The sequence below is a fragment of the Bos indicus genome, chromosome X (genome assembly GCF_029378745.1).
Source record: "Bos indicus isolate NIAB-ARS_2022 breed Sahiwal x Tharparkar chromosome X, NIAB-ARS_B.indTharparkar_mat_pri_1.0, whole genome shotgun sequence".
Lineage (NCBI taxonomy): Eukaryota > Metazoa > Chordata > Mammalia > Artiodactyla > Bovidae > Bos > Bos indicus.
The window spans coordinates 67,017,285-67,031,289 of record NC_091789.1 but is presented as its reverse complement, the minus strand read 5'-3'; the positions used below and the strand labels follow the sequence as shown (position 1 = coordinate 67,031,289).

At 42.4% G+C, this 14,005-nt stretch overlaps 1 protein-coding gene across 5 annotated transcripts in view; it reads left to right on the top strand.

Annotated features, from left to right (window-relative positions):
• The first annotated feature begins 864 nt into the window (after positions 1-864).
• AMOT (angiomotin) overlaps positions 865-14,005 on the top strand; it is a 68,453-nt gene continuing 55,312 nt past the window's right edge. The window contains exons 1-3 of one of the 5 annotated variants that reach the window (XM_019955735.2): positions 866-1,298; positions 9,270-9,345; positions 9,848-9,895. Coding sequence is in view for 1 of the 5 variants with exons in the window: in XM_019955737.2 (XP_019811296.1) it covers positions 1,453-1,459; positions 9,270-9,345 (83 nt within the window). In the remaining 4 variants the exon portion in view is untranslated. Of the gene's footprint in view, positions 1,299-1,321; positions 1,460-9,269; positions 9,346-9,847; positions 9,896-14,005 lie in introns of those variants that run through there. The other 4 variants (XM_070784247.1, XM_019955734.2, XM_019955738.2 and 1 more) reach the window with 4 other exon arrangements.

The following is a 14,005-nucleotide window of genomic DNA, read 5'->3' as shown; positions in this document are numbered from 1 at the left end:
AATAGCCTCTTGTTTAGTTTTATTAATTTTGAGGGCGGGTGGGACCAAAGAATCCGAGCGACGACGCACGTGACCAATCATAAGAGAACCTTGGGCCAGGATTCGCCAACCGGTAGCCGTCAAAGACTCGTGGGCGGAATTTACTCCTCTAGGCCGGCCCCGCCCAGACCCGCCCTCTCAGCCCGCCCAAGAGGCGGAGACTCGGAAGAGCCCCGCCCACGGCACCCCTGTTGCCAGCGCGGCCTGCCGCCGGGAGAGGGGCGGGAACGCAGGGTGGCGCGGGGGAGGAAAGGGGTGGCTAGGGGGAGTGGAGGAAGAAAGGAGGGTGTCTCGCGGAGCTGTGACCTGGGTGGGGGCCTCCTGGTCATAGGAAGCAAGAGGGGAAGGAAAACTAAGGATCGCTGCTCCTTCCTGAATTATTTTAAGCAAGCTTCTCGAGAAGCTGCTTTTCAGCATTTCTGTTATTTGTTTTTCTTCCCCCCGCTATGGGGCGGGGAGTGGCACTAGCTCTCCCACGCGACTCCGCTCCGCTGTTGCCGCACACTATTTTTGGAGTCTTTGCACAAGTCTTTCCTTCCTCCCAGCCCGTCCTTGCGTAGACTCGGGGCTACTATAACCGAACCGTGCCACGTTCGTGGGCTTCCAGAGTGAGCGTCCCCGCTTTCGTCGGAGCTATCGGACCCGGGCGTTCAATTGTTTGAACTTCCCCGCCCCTAGCCCCGCCCCTCTTCCGCCCCCCCCGCCCCTCTTCCGCCCCCCCCCCCCCCGCCCGGGGTCCTGGCCGACTCCCCCACTTCTTTCCCCGCCCTCTTCTCCGCCCCACTGCCTAGTCCACCCCGCTCCCCGCCCCACCCCCCGGCTCCTGGGCGGTCCTAGCCGCTCACCGCAAGAAGAAAAGCCACCCGTTCGTCCCCCTCCCCTAGCTCCCAGCTCCTTTGCCTAGGAGCTGCCTTCATCGCAGTCACGCCCCTTCCTTCCGAGGAGCTTTCTAGCTGCCTAAGCTGGTAGACCCCCTGATTTATTCCTCCATCTCCGCTCCCTTTCGCCTCATCTTCTCTTAGTTTTCAGCGCCCCCTCCACCCCCACCTCCAGTCTGTCTCGCCTCCGACCATCCGCTGCTCCACCCTCCGGCCCGGTATCCTGCCTGTCCACTGCCACCAAGGAGAGACCGGACGGAGCGGTGAGGAGGGGAGCAGCCGGGAGCTGGGGCTTCCCTCCTGCCTACCCCTGGCCTCTGGCCCGGGACCGAAGCCACTTGCGCCAGCAGAGTCGTCACCTTGTCTTCGTTTCCTTCAGGGGTAGGAGACGCGTGGTTACTTTTCGCGGGGAATTGGGGCAGGAATCCATGGTGGCATGAACTTGATCATAACCTCAGCGTGAGTGAGTCGATCTAGATTTGCGTGGGGATGCCTGTGTTCTACTTTCTTTGCAGCTGGCCACAAGTTTTCCGGGATGTGCAGTAAGTTAAATAGGTTAAAGAGTGTGCGCTCTTTTCCCCGTCCTACGGAGATGCGAATGGGTACCACTATTTGATGGCACTTTTACTTTCTTGCCTCCTGGGGTCCTTGTAGGTCTCTAGGTAATTAAGCACAAAAGGAACTAAAGAGCAGAGGGAACTTGAAGTCTACGTTTAGATCATCTGGAATGTCTGGGTTTATCTCAGATTGCTAGATACATTTTTCCTAAATGCTTGGGGTTGAGGTGGGAGCTCACACTCCTCTTCCCCGGGGCTGTAAATTCTTGAAATCTTAGCCTGGAGGAGTAATCTACAGTGCTATACTCTTTTAGGTATAGGTTCTTTTAGGTATAGGTGTGTGTGTGGTCATGAAGAAAGGGTTGCTCCTTATTTGCGTTATGGATGTTAGTAATTAGTTTTGCCTGATCATGCAGGTGTCTTGAGGGTCCCAAGGCTGGGTCGCTGTACACAGATGCTTCAGCAGCAGAATGGCTTTATCAGGGTAAGCCAATGAAGAGAAGAAAATTGAGAGACAAAGTGACAGTGTTTGTAGACTGAGCAATCCCTGGTTAATTGCTGCTAGTAATAATATAATAGTAATTTGCAGCAAAGGACTAAATACGATTAAATGAGAGAGGAAAGGACAGTTTGTGAGAAATGGCATTTCCAATCTCTGACATGTATTTTAGAAGGGATTTTCTGACACCTTGGAGTATCTGATTTAGTTTTACTTCCTCTTCCTTGTCCTCCCCCACCCCCATGAAGAGTGGAAGTTGGGAGGCAGATTAAAGCTTTAAAAAATATAACCCTCTTCTCCCATTCAGAGAGGAAGATAATTAGTCACCATAATCTTCCATAATGTGGGGCTAAGGGTATTTAAGTCTCCTTGAACTAAGCTTTGTGAAAAGTCCTTTCTCAGAACAGCCTTTGTGAAGCTTTCTGAGTTAGACCTTTCAGCACCCTCATTTAGTAGCTAAGAATAGTTTGAAATACCATTTTGGATGCTAGATAAATCTTCACCCATCTCCCACCTAACCTCCAATCTAGCAAGCATGGCAAACTTATAAGAATGGTGGTGTTCAAAGACCAATTACCAAGATGTCTGCAACATATTGCTTATTGGGGAACAAATTATTTTCTTATATTTTTACCTGATTTCATTAGTTGATTTCAGTGGGGGAAAAGAAAGCAGGAAGGAGAGAAGGAATGCTACAGGGTGACAATTTTAAAGGCTATCATATTTCAGATCAACTGAGAAGGAAAAGTTGGCCTGACGAAACTACATTTTATAACTGGCCTGGGACATTTTAATAGCCAGGTGGTTGTAGAGTAGTTGCATCTATTTACAGATGATAACTCAGGTTCCAGCTATTCTGTATGGGTTTATCCAGTGTCATTTACAGACACTTTCTGGCACTACATCATACTTCATTTTAAGATACTTCTTTCTTTGGAAAAGTCTGTGGCTCTGTAAAATTGAAAGCACTTTTTCTTACTTCATAGTCTAGATATGAAGTAAATCTCTAACCATGCTTATATGTAAAGTAACTTTTGCTTGAAAGTTGCGGATCTGTTTACCTATGTAAAAGATTTTAGGGAATTTAAAAATTCACATTCAATACTGTTTTGGATTTGGAAATTGAAATCTCATTTCTGGTTTATGAAGTAGGATTTATTAGACTAATGTATTACCAAGGCGTTTTGTGGAGTTGCTTTTTATGAAGTTTTGTAAAGACCGAATCAGTCTCTTTCTAGAATGCCTTAGGAACAGTCTATTCAGAAAGCAGAGGGATGGATGCTATGACCTTGAGGTTCCATTGAGTGCCAGCATTCTAAGTGGGTACATCTGCTTCTGTGCCTCTCCTAAGAGCCCTCTCCCAGGGCCTGTGCCTTCTTTAAAAGGGTGTCTTTGTAATTAAGCAGCCCTTCTCCCCCATCCCCCTTTTCTTCCTTTGATCAGCTTTTTTAAGGCCTTTTTTCCATTTTGGAGACAAGAGTTGTTTCTCACACTCTCCTACTCCCTTCTTAAGGTTTCTTTTCCTTTCTCCCCACCAAAGTGCCCCAAAGTTCTCAGGATGGCTAGAAATTGTTTTGTTTTGTTGGGCTGGGGGTGTTACCAATGAGGAGGTATTGACGATATAGTCCCTCTTGAGAAATGTTTGTGACCAGGTAGCCTCTTCCATGGAGACTGAGCATTTGGAATGCATGAGAACAGTTTATTCTTAGGGGCTGTCTGGAAGAAATTGTCCTTTGCACCCATTAAGCCCAGCTTAAACCCACTGAAAGGAGTGGAGAGAGGTGTGTGTGGTCGTAGCTGAGCCTTTTAGGATGGTAAATGGGTAAATGTTCCCAAATCTCCTATTACATCACCTCTTTCCCCCATGGATTCAGGGGGTTTGGAGATCTGCTTGACAAGTTAATTAGCTTGGGACTAAACCAATTTGTTTAGAATTGTGCTCTATTGATTTCCTGTCCCCAGGAATTTTTGTTGCTGGTTTGCTATGACGTGTTGTCTTTAGTCTTGCTTACTTCTTCGTTCTTTGCTTCCTTTTGTGGACTTTGGTCCAAAATCTAGGGTCCCACCCCTAAGTCAAAGGTTAGAATTTGGTCCCAGGAACTAAGGGGGGCATTAAACAAGCTGCCCATATGGCATTACTCTTCTCCATGGTGGGTTTCTGACCCCTTTTAAAACAGAGAAAGGAGTGCTGTCTTCCCTTCCATACACGAAATCTGAACTAGGAAAGAAAAAAGGATAAAGAAGGAAAATAGGAGGTCATTTGTTTTGTAAAAGAATCCACTACAGTTTTCTTTGAAAGAACTAGCTTTCCTAGTTAGTGCCTTTGAACTATGACTTGATATGTAAAAATTCACTCTAACTGAGACTGCTCAAAAACACATTTATTGCATAAAGGTTTTAGAATTTTGTTGTAATGATTATTGCTTGAATAAGTGAGGCCATTATTTGGTCTTGGAAATCTTTTTGTTACATGGGATGGAGTTAATTGTCTAAATCATCCTGGCTTGTAATAATGCTGGCCACGTTTAGCCTCACCGTACATCCACTCATAGAAGAAAGCTAGTATGACTTTCTGAAACAATATCAGATTTCATGGATTTTGAGAAGTCTAAATGGGCCTCTATTCCATATAGGTAGAAGATTTAAATTCCAGTTGTTGTATTTGAATAACCCAAGGATTCGGAAATTTTTTTTCTGGTAGTCTGTTCATGTATCTAGTAAGGCTGACAAAAATAATAGCAACTGATGCCATCTTAAATAAAAAAATGCACAATAAGTTTTCCTTGTGAGCCTGTTGGTGAGTGGGGCTTGGTTCCGAGCCCAACTCTTAAGTTTGCCACCCTTAGCAAGTTTCCTTCTCTGTAAATTGTGGGGGATCAGACAGGATGATTTTGAGAACCAGTTATCAAAAGTTTAGGGTTCTCTACTTAGGCCTCGATTTCTGATGTGAATGTGAATGATTCCTACTAAATGAGGTGCAGCAGTTGTTAGAAATACAATCATATAGTCACATGGATATATTAAGAAAAACACTCTAAGGATATATCAATAATCAATATATTGATATAAATGCATTGTATTTTGTATTTTAGCAACATATCAAATTAAAAAGCTAAGACCCTACCCAAAACTTCATCAAGAATCCCATCATTCTAACAGATCACCTGCTTTAATTTTTTGTAGTTTCTTTCAAGTCCTTGTTTCTGTACTAATCGAGTTTTACAGAATGAGAGTCCTAGAAATGTACACTGTTGCTTTTAAATTTTGAAAAAGAGCCCACCTAAGACTTAGCTTCAGAGAAGGTGATGGCACCCCACTCCAGTACTCTTGCCTGGAAAATCCCATGGATGGAGGAGCCTAGTAGGCTGAAGTCCATGGGGTCGCTCAGAGTCAGACAGGACTGAGCGACTTCACTTTCACTTTTCACCTTCATGCATTGGAGAAGGAAATGGCAACCCACTCCAGTATTCTTGCCTGGAGAATCCCAGGGACAGGGGAGCCTGGTGGGCTGCTGCCTATGGGGTCGCACAGAGTCGGACACGACTGAAGTGACTTAGCAGCAGCAGCAGCAGCAGCAAGACTTAGCTTTGTAAACCCATGTGGAGGAATGAAGTCAGAATCTGAGTATATGTGAGGAATCAAATGCCAGGAGAAACTAACAGATTTAATAAGTAATCCCTAATCCATTTCTGTAATTTAGGGTGTTCTTGTATCTAGTAAGGCTTTTAAGTGTACTCCCTTGACCTCCTAGTACCCTTCTCCCATTCTTTTTAAGCAAAAGGAAAACTAGAATTCACTGTTTACTTTGTCTAAATCATTAGCAATGATTCTTAAATCACTGTATCATGATATACCTTCAGGAGAGTACAAATATGGGTATACTATGAAATCTCCCAAACAAGAAAGAAAAAGCAAGAGAACACAAATTTTTTAATAGTTTTGAAAACAATATTAAACTAGAATAAATAATAGTAAGGAAACTAAGGGCTTTAGATAATTAAATAAAAGACATAGGTAGTAAGCAGAATGACCCACACATAAGAGGTTCTTCGTTTGAGGCTTTACTATACAGTGACAGTTCAGTTACATGGTCCTTCAATTTTCCTTTGATAGGCTCTTCATAAATTAGATTAAATTTCATTTAACCAGAATAGGAAAGTGAAGTATGGGGTTTTAGTACTCAGAAAGTACCAAGTCAAATATAGGAACTTTTTTAATGATATGTGTTCATGGGGAAAATGCAGATGGATATATCTGCTAACATCTCCTAAGGTGATTTTTGAAGATCTGCTTAAAAAAACAACTCTGTAGGCTGCCCTTGACATTTGTTAATTCACTTTCACTATTGCCCCAACTCATGAAATATCATTAGACTGCATGACTTGAAGCCAGGCTCTGGGTTTCTCTGCCCAACCCTTTGACTTGCCATGTGACCAAGGGTAAATGAATTAGCTGGTCTGAGCTTCAGTTACCCTTCTGGGAAGCAAGGATATTAATATTTCACAGAGGTGTTTAGGCATGCTTCATATTGGGCACATGCTTTGAGGTCATTGGATGAAAGGTGTCTGCATGATGGCCGAGCAGGCTTATTATAGGGTCCTGAGCAGGTGTTCACTTTTAATGAGCTTTTTCTCTTTCATAACATCCAGAGCCCTTTGGTGCCTCAATTGCCATACTGACTATAATTGATTGTCCCAACATTTGTATTATTGGTCCTCTTTTATAAAAAAAAATTACAACACTGTCATTTATATGATAAGCTGATGTTCTAATCAGAGGACTCCAGCATCCGCCGGGGTGGTGAAAAATAGCTTCAAAAAGAGACATTAGTTGGAATGTGCCATGGAGATCATTGAGTTCTTCAAAGTTCTTACAAAAAATTAAAAAGAGTAAAGAAAATTTCTGCATGTATCTCTGTGTGTGGATGTGTGTGTGTGTGTTTTAAGGGAGAAAGTTTTGAGTAATATTTGCTTGTGACACATACTGATGATAGCCAGTAACTGAAACCCAGCCATTGTAGTGTTTTATACACAGCTGGTTTTTATTAATGATGGAATATTTATGCTTGCTGCACAATTCGTGGCTCATTTCCATGTGTATGTCAGAACTTAAATACCCCCCAAAGCAACATTAAGATAACATTAAATATAAATGTGGCCAAGTTAGAAAGGGTGGATTGGGGGAGTCCTCTTTATCCTTATTGATGTTGCTTCAGATCACAATAACTGCCTCCCAACCTTAGGCATTGATGCTGATCTTTATTTTTTCCCTTTATATATCCTGTAGCATGCTTCAAATTTTGATCCTTTTGATATGGACAAATGACTGCTCCCCCCCATAATGCAGATGAAACTGATGTATGTGTTTTTTAAGAGCATATTTTCCCTGCACATGCTTCTCATTATCCGAGAGGCCTGGACTCAATCAGTAAAGGAGCAGAGAAACCACATAATTGAAAGGAGAATGACGGTGGTGCATACTTGGAATATTTGTGGGAAGGAGATTGCTGACATCAGAAAATGTAGTGGCCTGAGTGTTAACAGCATTGAAGAGAAATAAGCTTTCTGTGTTTCTGTGCACTGAGAATTATTTTTAAGGGGATAAAAATATGGGCCAGGTTTGACATCCTTTTATGAAGTTGCCCTGGAAACTTTGATGAAGGTTGTTATAGAATGGTTCAATTAAAACCTTCCCCATTAGGAAGCTAATTAGTACATCACTTACTCATTTCGGTTGTTTTCAAGGGGCATGGATTTGCATTGAATTAATGACATTCTTTTCCATGTGATAGCAAAGTAAGATAAAAATCACAGATGGGGAAAATTATTTAGATTGCCTATTTTGAAGAAATCGAATTTCCTCTTTATTACATTTAGGTTTTCAGTTCAGATTTTTCTTTCACTCTGTTTATATACAGTGATCACATTTTAGTTTAGTAGCCAGTTTTACTTTGTGGATCATGGGCTGTAAACCAAAGCTTATTAGTTTGAGTTTCCCATATGAATTGGAGAAATACGACAAATGACAATAAACCATTTTATTAAGGTAACATTTGTGTTCTTTTCTCCTACAATTAGTTTCTCTTTGCCGTGTGTGTGTGTGTGTGTGTGTGTGTGTGTGTGTGTGTGTGTTTGGTGGAGGCAAACTGCTTTCTTAGGAAAAAAAAATGTTGGAGCTAAGAAAATTTGATGACCGCCCCCCTTACTCCCTAGAACATTTTGTCTGCCTCAGGCTCTCAGCTTGGCTTCCATTAGGACACTGTGATGATTTTTCCGACCTAGTACTTTTTGTGAGTATGCTAACTGGTTCTCCCATGGCAGCCTGAAGTAGAGCGGTTATGATGGGAATTGGAGCGCAGAATTTCTAGTATGTTCTTTCTACTGTACTCCATCTTATTTAGGGAAATGAATCCTTGCTTCTGAGGGTTGAAGGCCATTTGCAATAGAATAAGTGTCCTGTAGTTAAATAAATATGTAATATGGATCTGCTGTGGTCCTCCTTTCCTTCGTAACTAGTAGGGGACAGTCATTCTGTACATATATTCCCTGATGCTGTATGCCTGTGACCTGTGCCTGCACCAGTTTCGGAGAGTAAGTGGGGACATTGGCTGGGTTATCTGATTTGTAGTTTAATTGATTCCACCTTAGCCCTTCCTGAGAAATCAGGGTCTAGATTTTGTTTTTCAGTAGCAACTCGGTGAAGACAGGTTCCTGGGGCTTGTAAATCAGAGGGAGAAGCGGCTGCCTTTGGGGAGTTACTCAGGCCCTTTGGTATGAAGATACGAAATGCTGGCTTCTGTCCATGCACCTGCTGGATGCCACACGTGTAGTCAGCACCTGAGCCCCACTCAGAAAAAACAGACTGAAGGCAAATGGAGCTCCCTTCAAAAGAGGTTCAACAGAACGGAGAGCTCCTGATTATGTTAGCAGAGCACCACTGTGAATGATTGCATTGAGCCATTGCAGTGTTGGTATGGGGAAACGTCTTAGATATTTTCTTATAGGTGCAGTGCACTGGCTTGCTCAAGAGACTGTTGAAGTCCCAGAGGAATTTGCTTTCCTGATGAATTTTTCCTGGGAACTGTTGTCTTAATCAGAGAGTCAGTTCTGTAGAAGTTTGTGTCTAGTCACACAGCACGGGGCAGGAAGTCACAAGACCTGGGTTCTGATCCTGGCCCCACGAGTAAGTCAGAGTGGAACCTTGGTCAAATTAATTATCAAAAATTATCTGTCCTGGACTTAAGCTTCTCCTGTTAATAAAATGGAATTAATTACATCAGGCTTTATTTCCTCACAGAGCTGCGGAGAAGGACGAATAAGATAACAGAAGTGAAAGCTTCTGTCTCCTTAGAAGAAAGGCTGAGAAACTTAAGGTAAGAGTATTATTGTTATTGCTATTCTGTGTCTTTCATTCATTTTCTTCTCTTTCTGTTGCCTCTAGCAGAGTGTTTGGAAAGTTATTTACTCAATAGGCAGTTATTAAGCACCTAATGTTTTAGGTGTTGGGATGGGAAGTATACAGAGGAAATCATGCACTCAGCCCATGCCCTCTAAGATCACAATTTCCATTTCTGGCTTAGCCTATCATAATGATTTCTATTGGGGCTTCCCTGATGGCTCAGGTGATAAAGAATCTGCAGTGCAGGTGACCCGGGTTCCATCTCTGGGTTGGGAAGATCCGTGGAGTAGGGAATGGCTACCCACTCTAGTATTCTTGGCTGGAGAATTCCATGGACAGAGGAGCCTGGTGGGATACAGTCCATGGGGTCGCAAAGAGTCAGACATGACTGAGGGTAACATTTTCACTTCACTTCAACCTGGATACTTAGAAACATAAAAGAATAAAAATGAACTTTCTTCTCTCTGCATTGCAAGTGGGGACTTCTGACCCTGGAGCAGTGTACTACAAGGTCTCGATTAAAGGTATGTGGGGGAAAAGCCATTCAGTACATAAGGGAATTTCTCTCTCACTCCCACATTTGCAAAGCACCTGACTCTTTAATGATCACTTTTTTGAGGAGTCTATCGTTAGCTTCATCCTTGTTCTGTTCTGCTTCTATTCTGTATGATCCAGCCCACTCTTTGACCTTAGATTTTACCATATGCTAATGACTCTGAAAGATATATCTCAACCTATCTTTGACTCCTCCCTTTTCAACTTCCCCAACATTGGTTATCAGATTCCACCTCTCCTACTCAGCTCATGGGATTTTTCCCTGTAGGAAGTTTTGCTCAGGTGGCCCAGAGTTTTTATTTTTGCAGCATCCTCTGCATTGCCTGAGCTATTTGCTCATATCTCTGGTTTCCCGTTGAATTGTGCCCCCTCTGCTTGTCTGGGAACTCCTTGAGGACTAGACTCTGTATTACTTTCTTTTTTTTTTTTTTTTAATCCATTCTAGGGCCTGTTCTGGAGAAGGCAATGGCAACTCACTCCAGTACTCTTGCCTGGGAAATCCCATGGACGGAGGAGCCTTGTAGGCTGCAGTCCGTGGAGTCACAAAGAGTCGGACACAACTGAGCAACTTCACTTACACTTTTCACTTTCATGTACTGGAGAAGGAAATGGCAACCCACTCCATTATTCTTGCCTGGAGAATCCCAGGGACGGGAGCCTGGTGGGCTGCCTTCTATGGGGTTGCACAGAGTCGGAAACGACTGACGTGACTTAGCAGCAGCAGGGCCTATTCAGTGCCTGGCTATAGTAAAGTGAAAGAAAGTGAAGTTGCTCAGTCGTGTCCCACTCTTTGCGACTCCATGGACTATACAGTCCATGGAATTCCCCAGGCCGTAATACTGGAGTGGGTAACTCTTCCCTTCTCCAAGGGATCTTCCCAACCCAGGGCTCAAACCCAGGTCTCCCGCATTGCAGGTAGATTCTTTACCAGCTGAGCCAGGAGGGAAACTGGCTATAGTAAGTGCTTAATAAATGTTTGTGGAAAATATGGTGCGATAAGTATTGTAATAGAGATGTGTCCAAAGTCCAGTGGGGAGACTGAGAAGAGAGAATTAATTTTCCACATTTAGCAGAATTGGGGGGCAAGGGGAAGATGGAGATGGATTGGGAAAATTCTTCAAGGAGAAGATGGAAAGAGCAACTGCCATCTTCTGAAAGCTCTGACTGAGCAGCCCAGAAAGAAATGCTTGTTGTGTCTGCTTTTGCTAAGCCAGGGGCATCTCTGCCCTGCTGCCTCCTCTGTCTTAAGACTGGATGACTTTTATGGTTGAATCTGCAAATAAACCTCTGTCTATAACACATTGACCATGTAAGACAGGTGCCACTTAGTCATATAATATTAAACAAGACTGACCTTAAATGCGCCTCTTTAACTGTGGTTGAAAATAGAGGTACACACAGGCTCATTGGTCATGTGCACTTATTTCTATATAGAAAAATAGCCTTTAAAATATATTGAAGATTGGTTCTGAAAATTACCAGATTTATTTCTCAGAATGTACCATGTTGGGTCACTGGAACTGAATGTTTTTGAGCTGTCAGATCTTTCCAAGGGCAAAAATGAAACATGATATAAGCCATTACAGGCCATGAACCTGTTCTCACCCACCTGATGCTTTTACTAATTAGCTTCTTGGCTGAGTGGCAATTTGGGGCAAGTGCGTACAAGCTGGATTCACAGGGGAACCTACATTCCACTCTGCCATTTCACAAGCCACTAGGATACTACACTGGCTTCTTTCCCTCCCAGGAGTCCTGCTCTGCCCTGGTGGAAAAATGGGAGCAGAAGAACTTTTCATTAAATAAAGGAGAGATTTCATGGGGCTTTGGTGTTTTGTTAGTTTTATTTATTTTTTTTAGTGAGTTGTCTGAAAACATTCATGTTCCTTGACCCATTAATTTTACTTCTGGGACTCTATTATTAGGGAACAATCCAAAATATTGAAAAAAGGCTAAATCAGAAAGATGATCTTGTCACATTATTTAGATTAGCAGAAAGTGAAAAAGCAATTTAAATCTTTTAATAATTGGAGAATAGATTAGGGAATCTTGATGCATTCATTTAATGGACATTGAATTGTTTGTTAAGAAGTCTACGTCACAACATAGAAAAAGTGCTTATGATTAAGTGAAATGGAGGAGCCAAAATGATATGTATGTTAATATTTCATTGCTTTGTGAAAAATACAAAACCACATAGAAATAAACTACAGATAATATTTTATAATGCTAACAATGCTTGGGCTGAGGTGTTGGGATTATGAGTGGTTTTTTTTTTCTCTTTGTTATCAGTATTTGCATATTGTACTTATATTATTATACTTGTAAAATAAAAATGGGTAGTATGCCACTGAAAACAGAAGATTGGTAAAGCTGGCAAGTTTCAGGTATATTCTTAACCTTTTCTCAGTTTATGCTCAATCTGATTCCATGGACTGCTTATACTTTTTCTGAGGCAAGAAGAAATGGGATGTGATGGTGTGATCTATTCCTCCCTTGGAATGAGTGTTTGTGGAGGGGAGTGGAGGATGGTAGCATCAGGATTCTCCTTGTTAGTGTTTCACTGCTCATGTACTCTTTAGGGTTAATCACCTTTGTTGACTATTACCTTATTCAAGTTGATTGTTTTAGAATCCAGAAGAGTAAAACTGCTACCAAATTGACCATGCCTTGAGTTACCATTTGAGAAACAGATAACTGACACTGATCCTAAGATTTGGAAATGCCAAGGACCTGCTGTGATTCTTAAAATAATTTTCCAACCTAATCTAGATAGAAGTAGAGATAGGAGCAAAGAGGTGGGACCAACTCATAACCTGTTCTTAAACTAGTGCTAGACTTGAACCATAGTAAGTGCCAAGTTGGTATGATGTTGACAAGATCTGGAACAGAGGCCTGGAAATATTGATCAGTGGAGGTTCCTATTACTCTCCAACCTACCTGCATATCATGGCCTAAAGAGGAGAGGTTTTGCCGGGTCCTTTTGCCATACCTCTGGCTAAACATATCCCTCTTATGTCTTTGAATTTTCCCTCCTCCCATTAACATTTTACTTCCAGGGGAATTGGAAAATTGATGGTAGCATTAAGCCAGATTTATAATCTCTTAAAATCAGAGTCAATTCAACTTAATGAATATTTATTAAGCATCTTCAATGTACAAGCTAATATACTACATAATATATTGTAGTGCGAATGTGCATGCTAAGTCGCTTCAGTCATGTCCAACTCTTTGTGACCCTATGGACTATAGCCCGCCAGGCTCCTCTGTCCAAGGGATTCTCCGGGCAAGAATCCTGGAGTGGGTTGCCATTTCCTTCTCCAGGGGATCTTCCTGACCCAGGGATCAAACCTCTCTTATGTCTCCTACATTGGCAGGCGGGTTCTTTACCACTAGTGCCACCTGGGAAGCCCATATATTGTAGTGGAAGTGCTGTTACCCTAGGAATAATAAAACCTGCATTCTGGCCCTGGCTCTGATCACTTTTAAGCTCTGACATCTTCATCTTTAGAAAGAGAGGGTTAGACTACCAGATGGTCTTCCAAGAGTCTTTCTAGTTCTGGCCTTCACTTATTTAAGGATGGGGGCATAGAAGATTTGAGTTGCAAATAAAAGGTTTAAAAAAAAAACTTTCTTCATAAAATAACTGTACTATGCTAGAAAAAGACCACTTTGAAATAGTAATAGTAATAGCTAACTTTTATTGAGCCTTTACAATGTACTGGGCTCTGAGCTTAGCACTTTACATAGACTACTTCCCTTAATCTTTATAACAACCATATGAGGTATGAACACCGTTAGCCCTATTTTGCAGATGATGAAATTGAGACTTGGGGAGACTGAGAGACATGGGTGAGGTCAGTTAGTAAACCATAGATCCAGGATTTGGATTTGGGCAGTGTGATTCTGGACCCAGGCTCGTAATCATGATATTTATACTGCCTGCCCATTACCCACTGAAAGTTTTAGGGATAACCTGCAAAGGGACCATTGTTTCTTACCTCCCAAAGGAAGCAAATTAGTAGCTTGCATTTCAAGACTCTTGGGAAAGGCGTTCTCTAGGACACTTCAGGCCACAA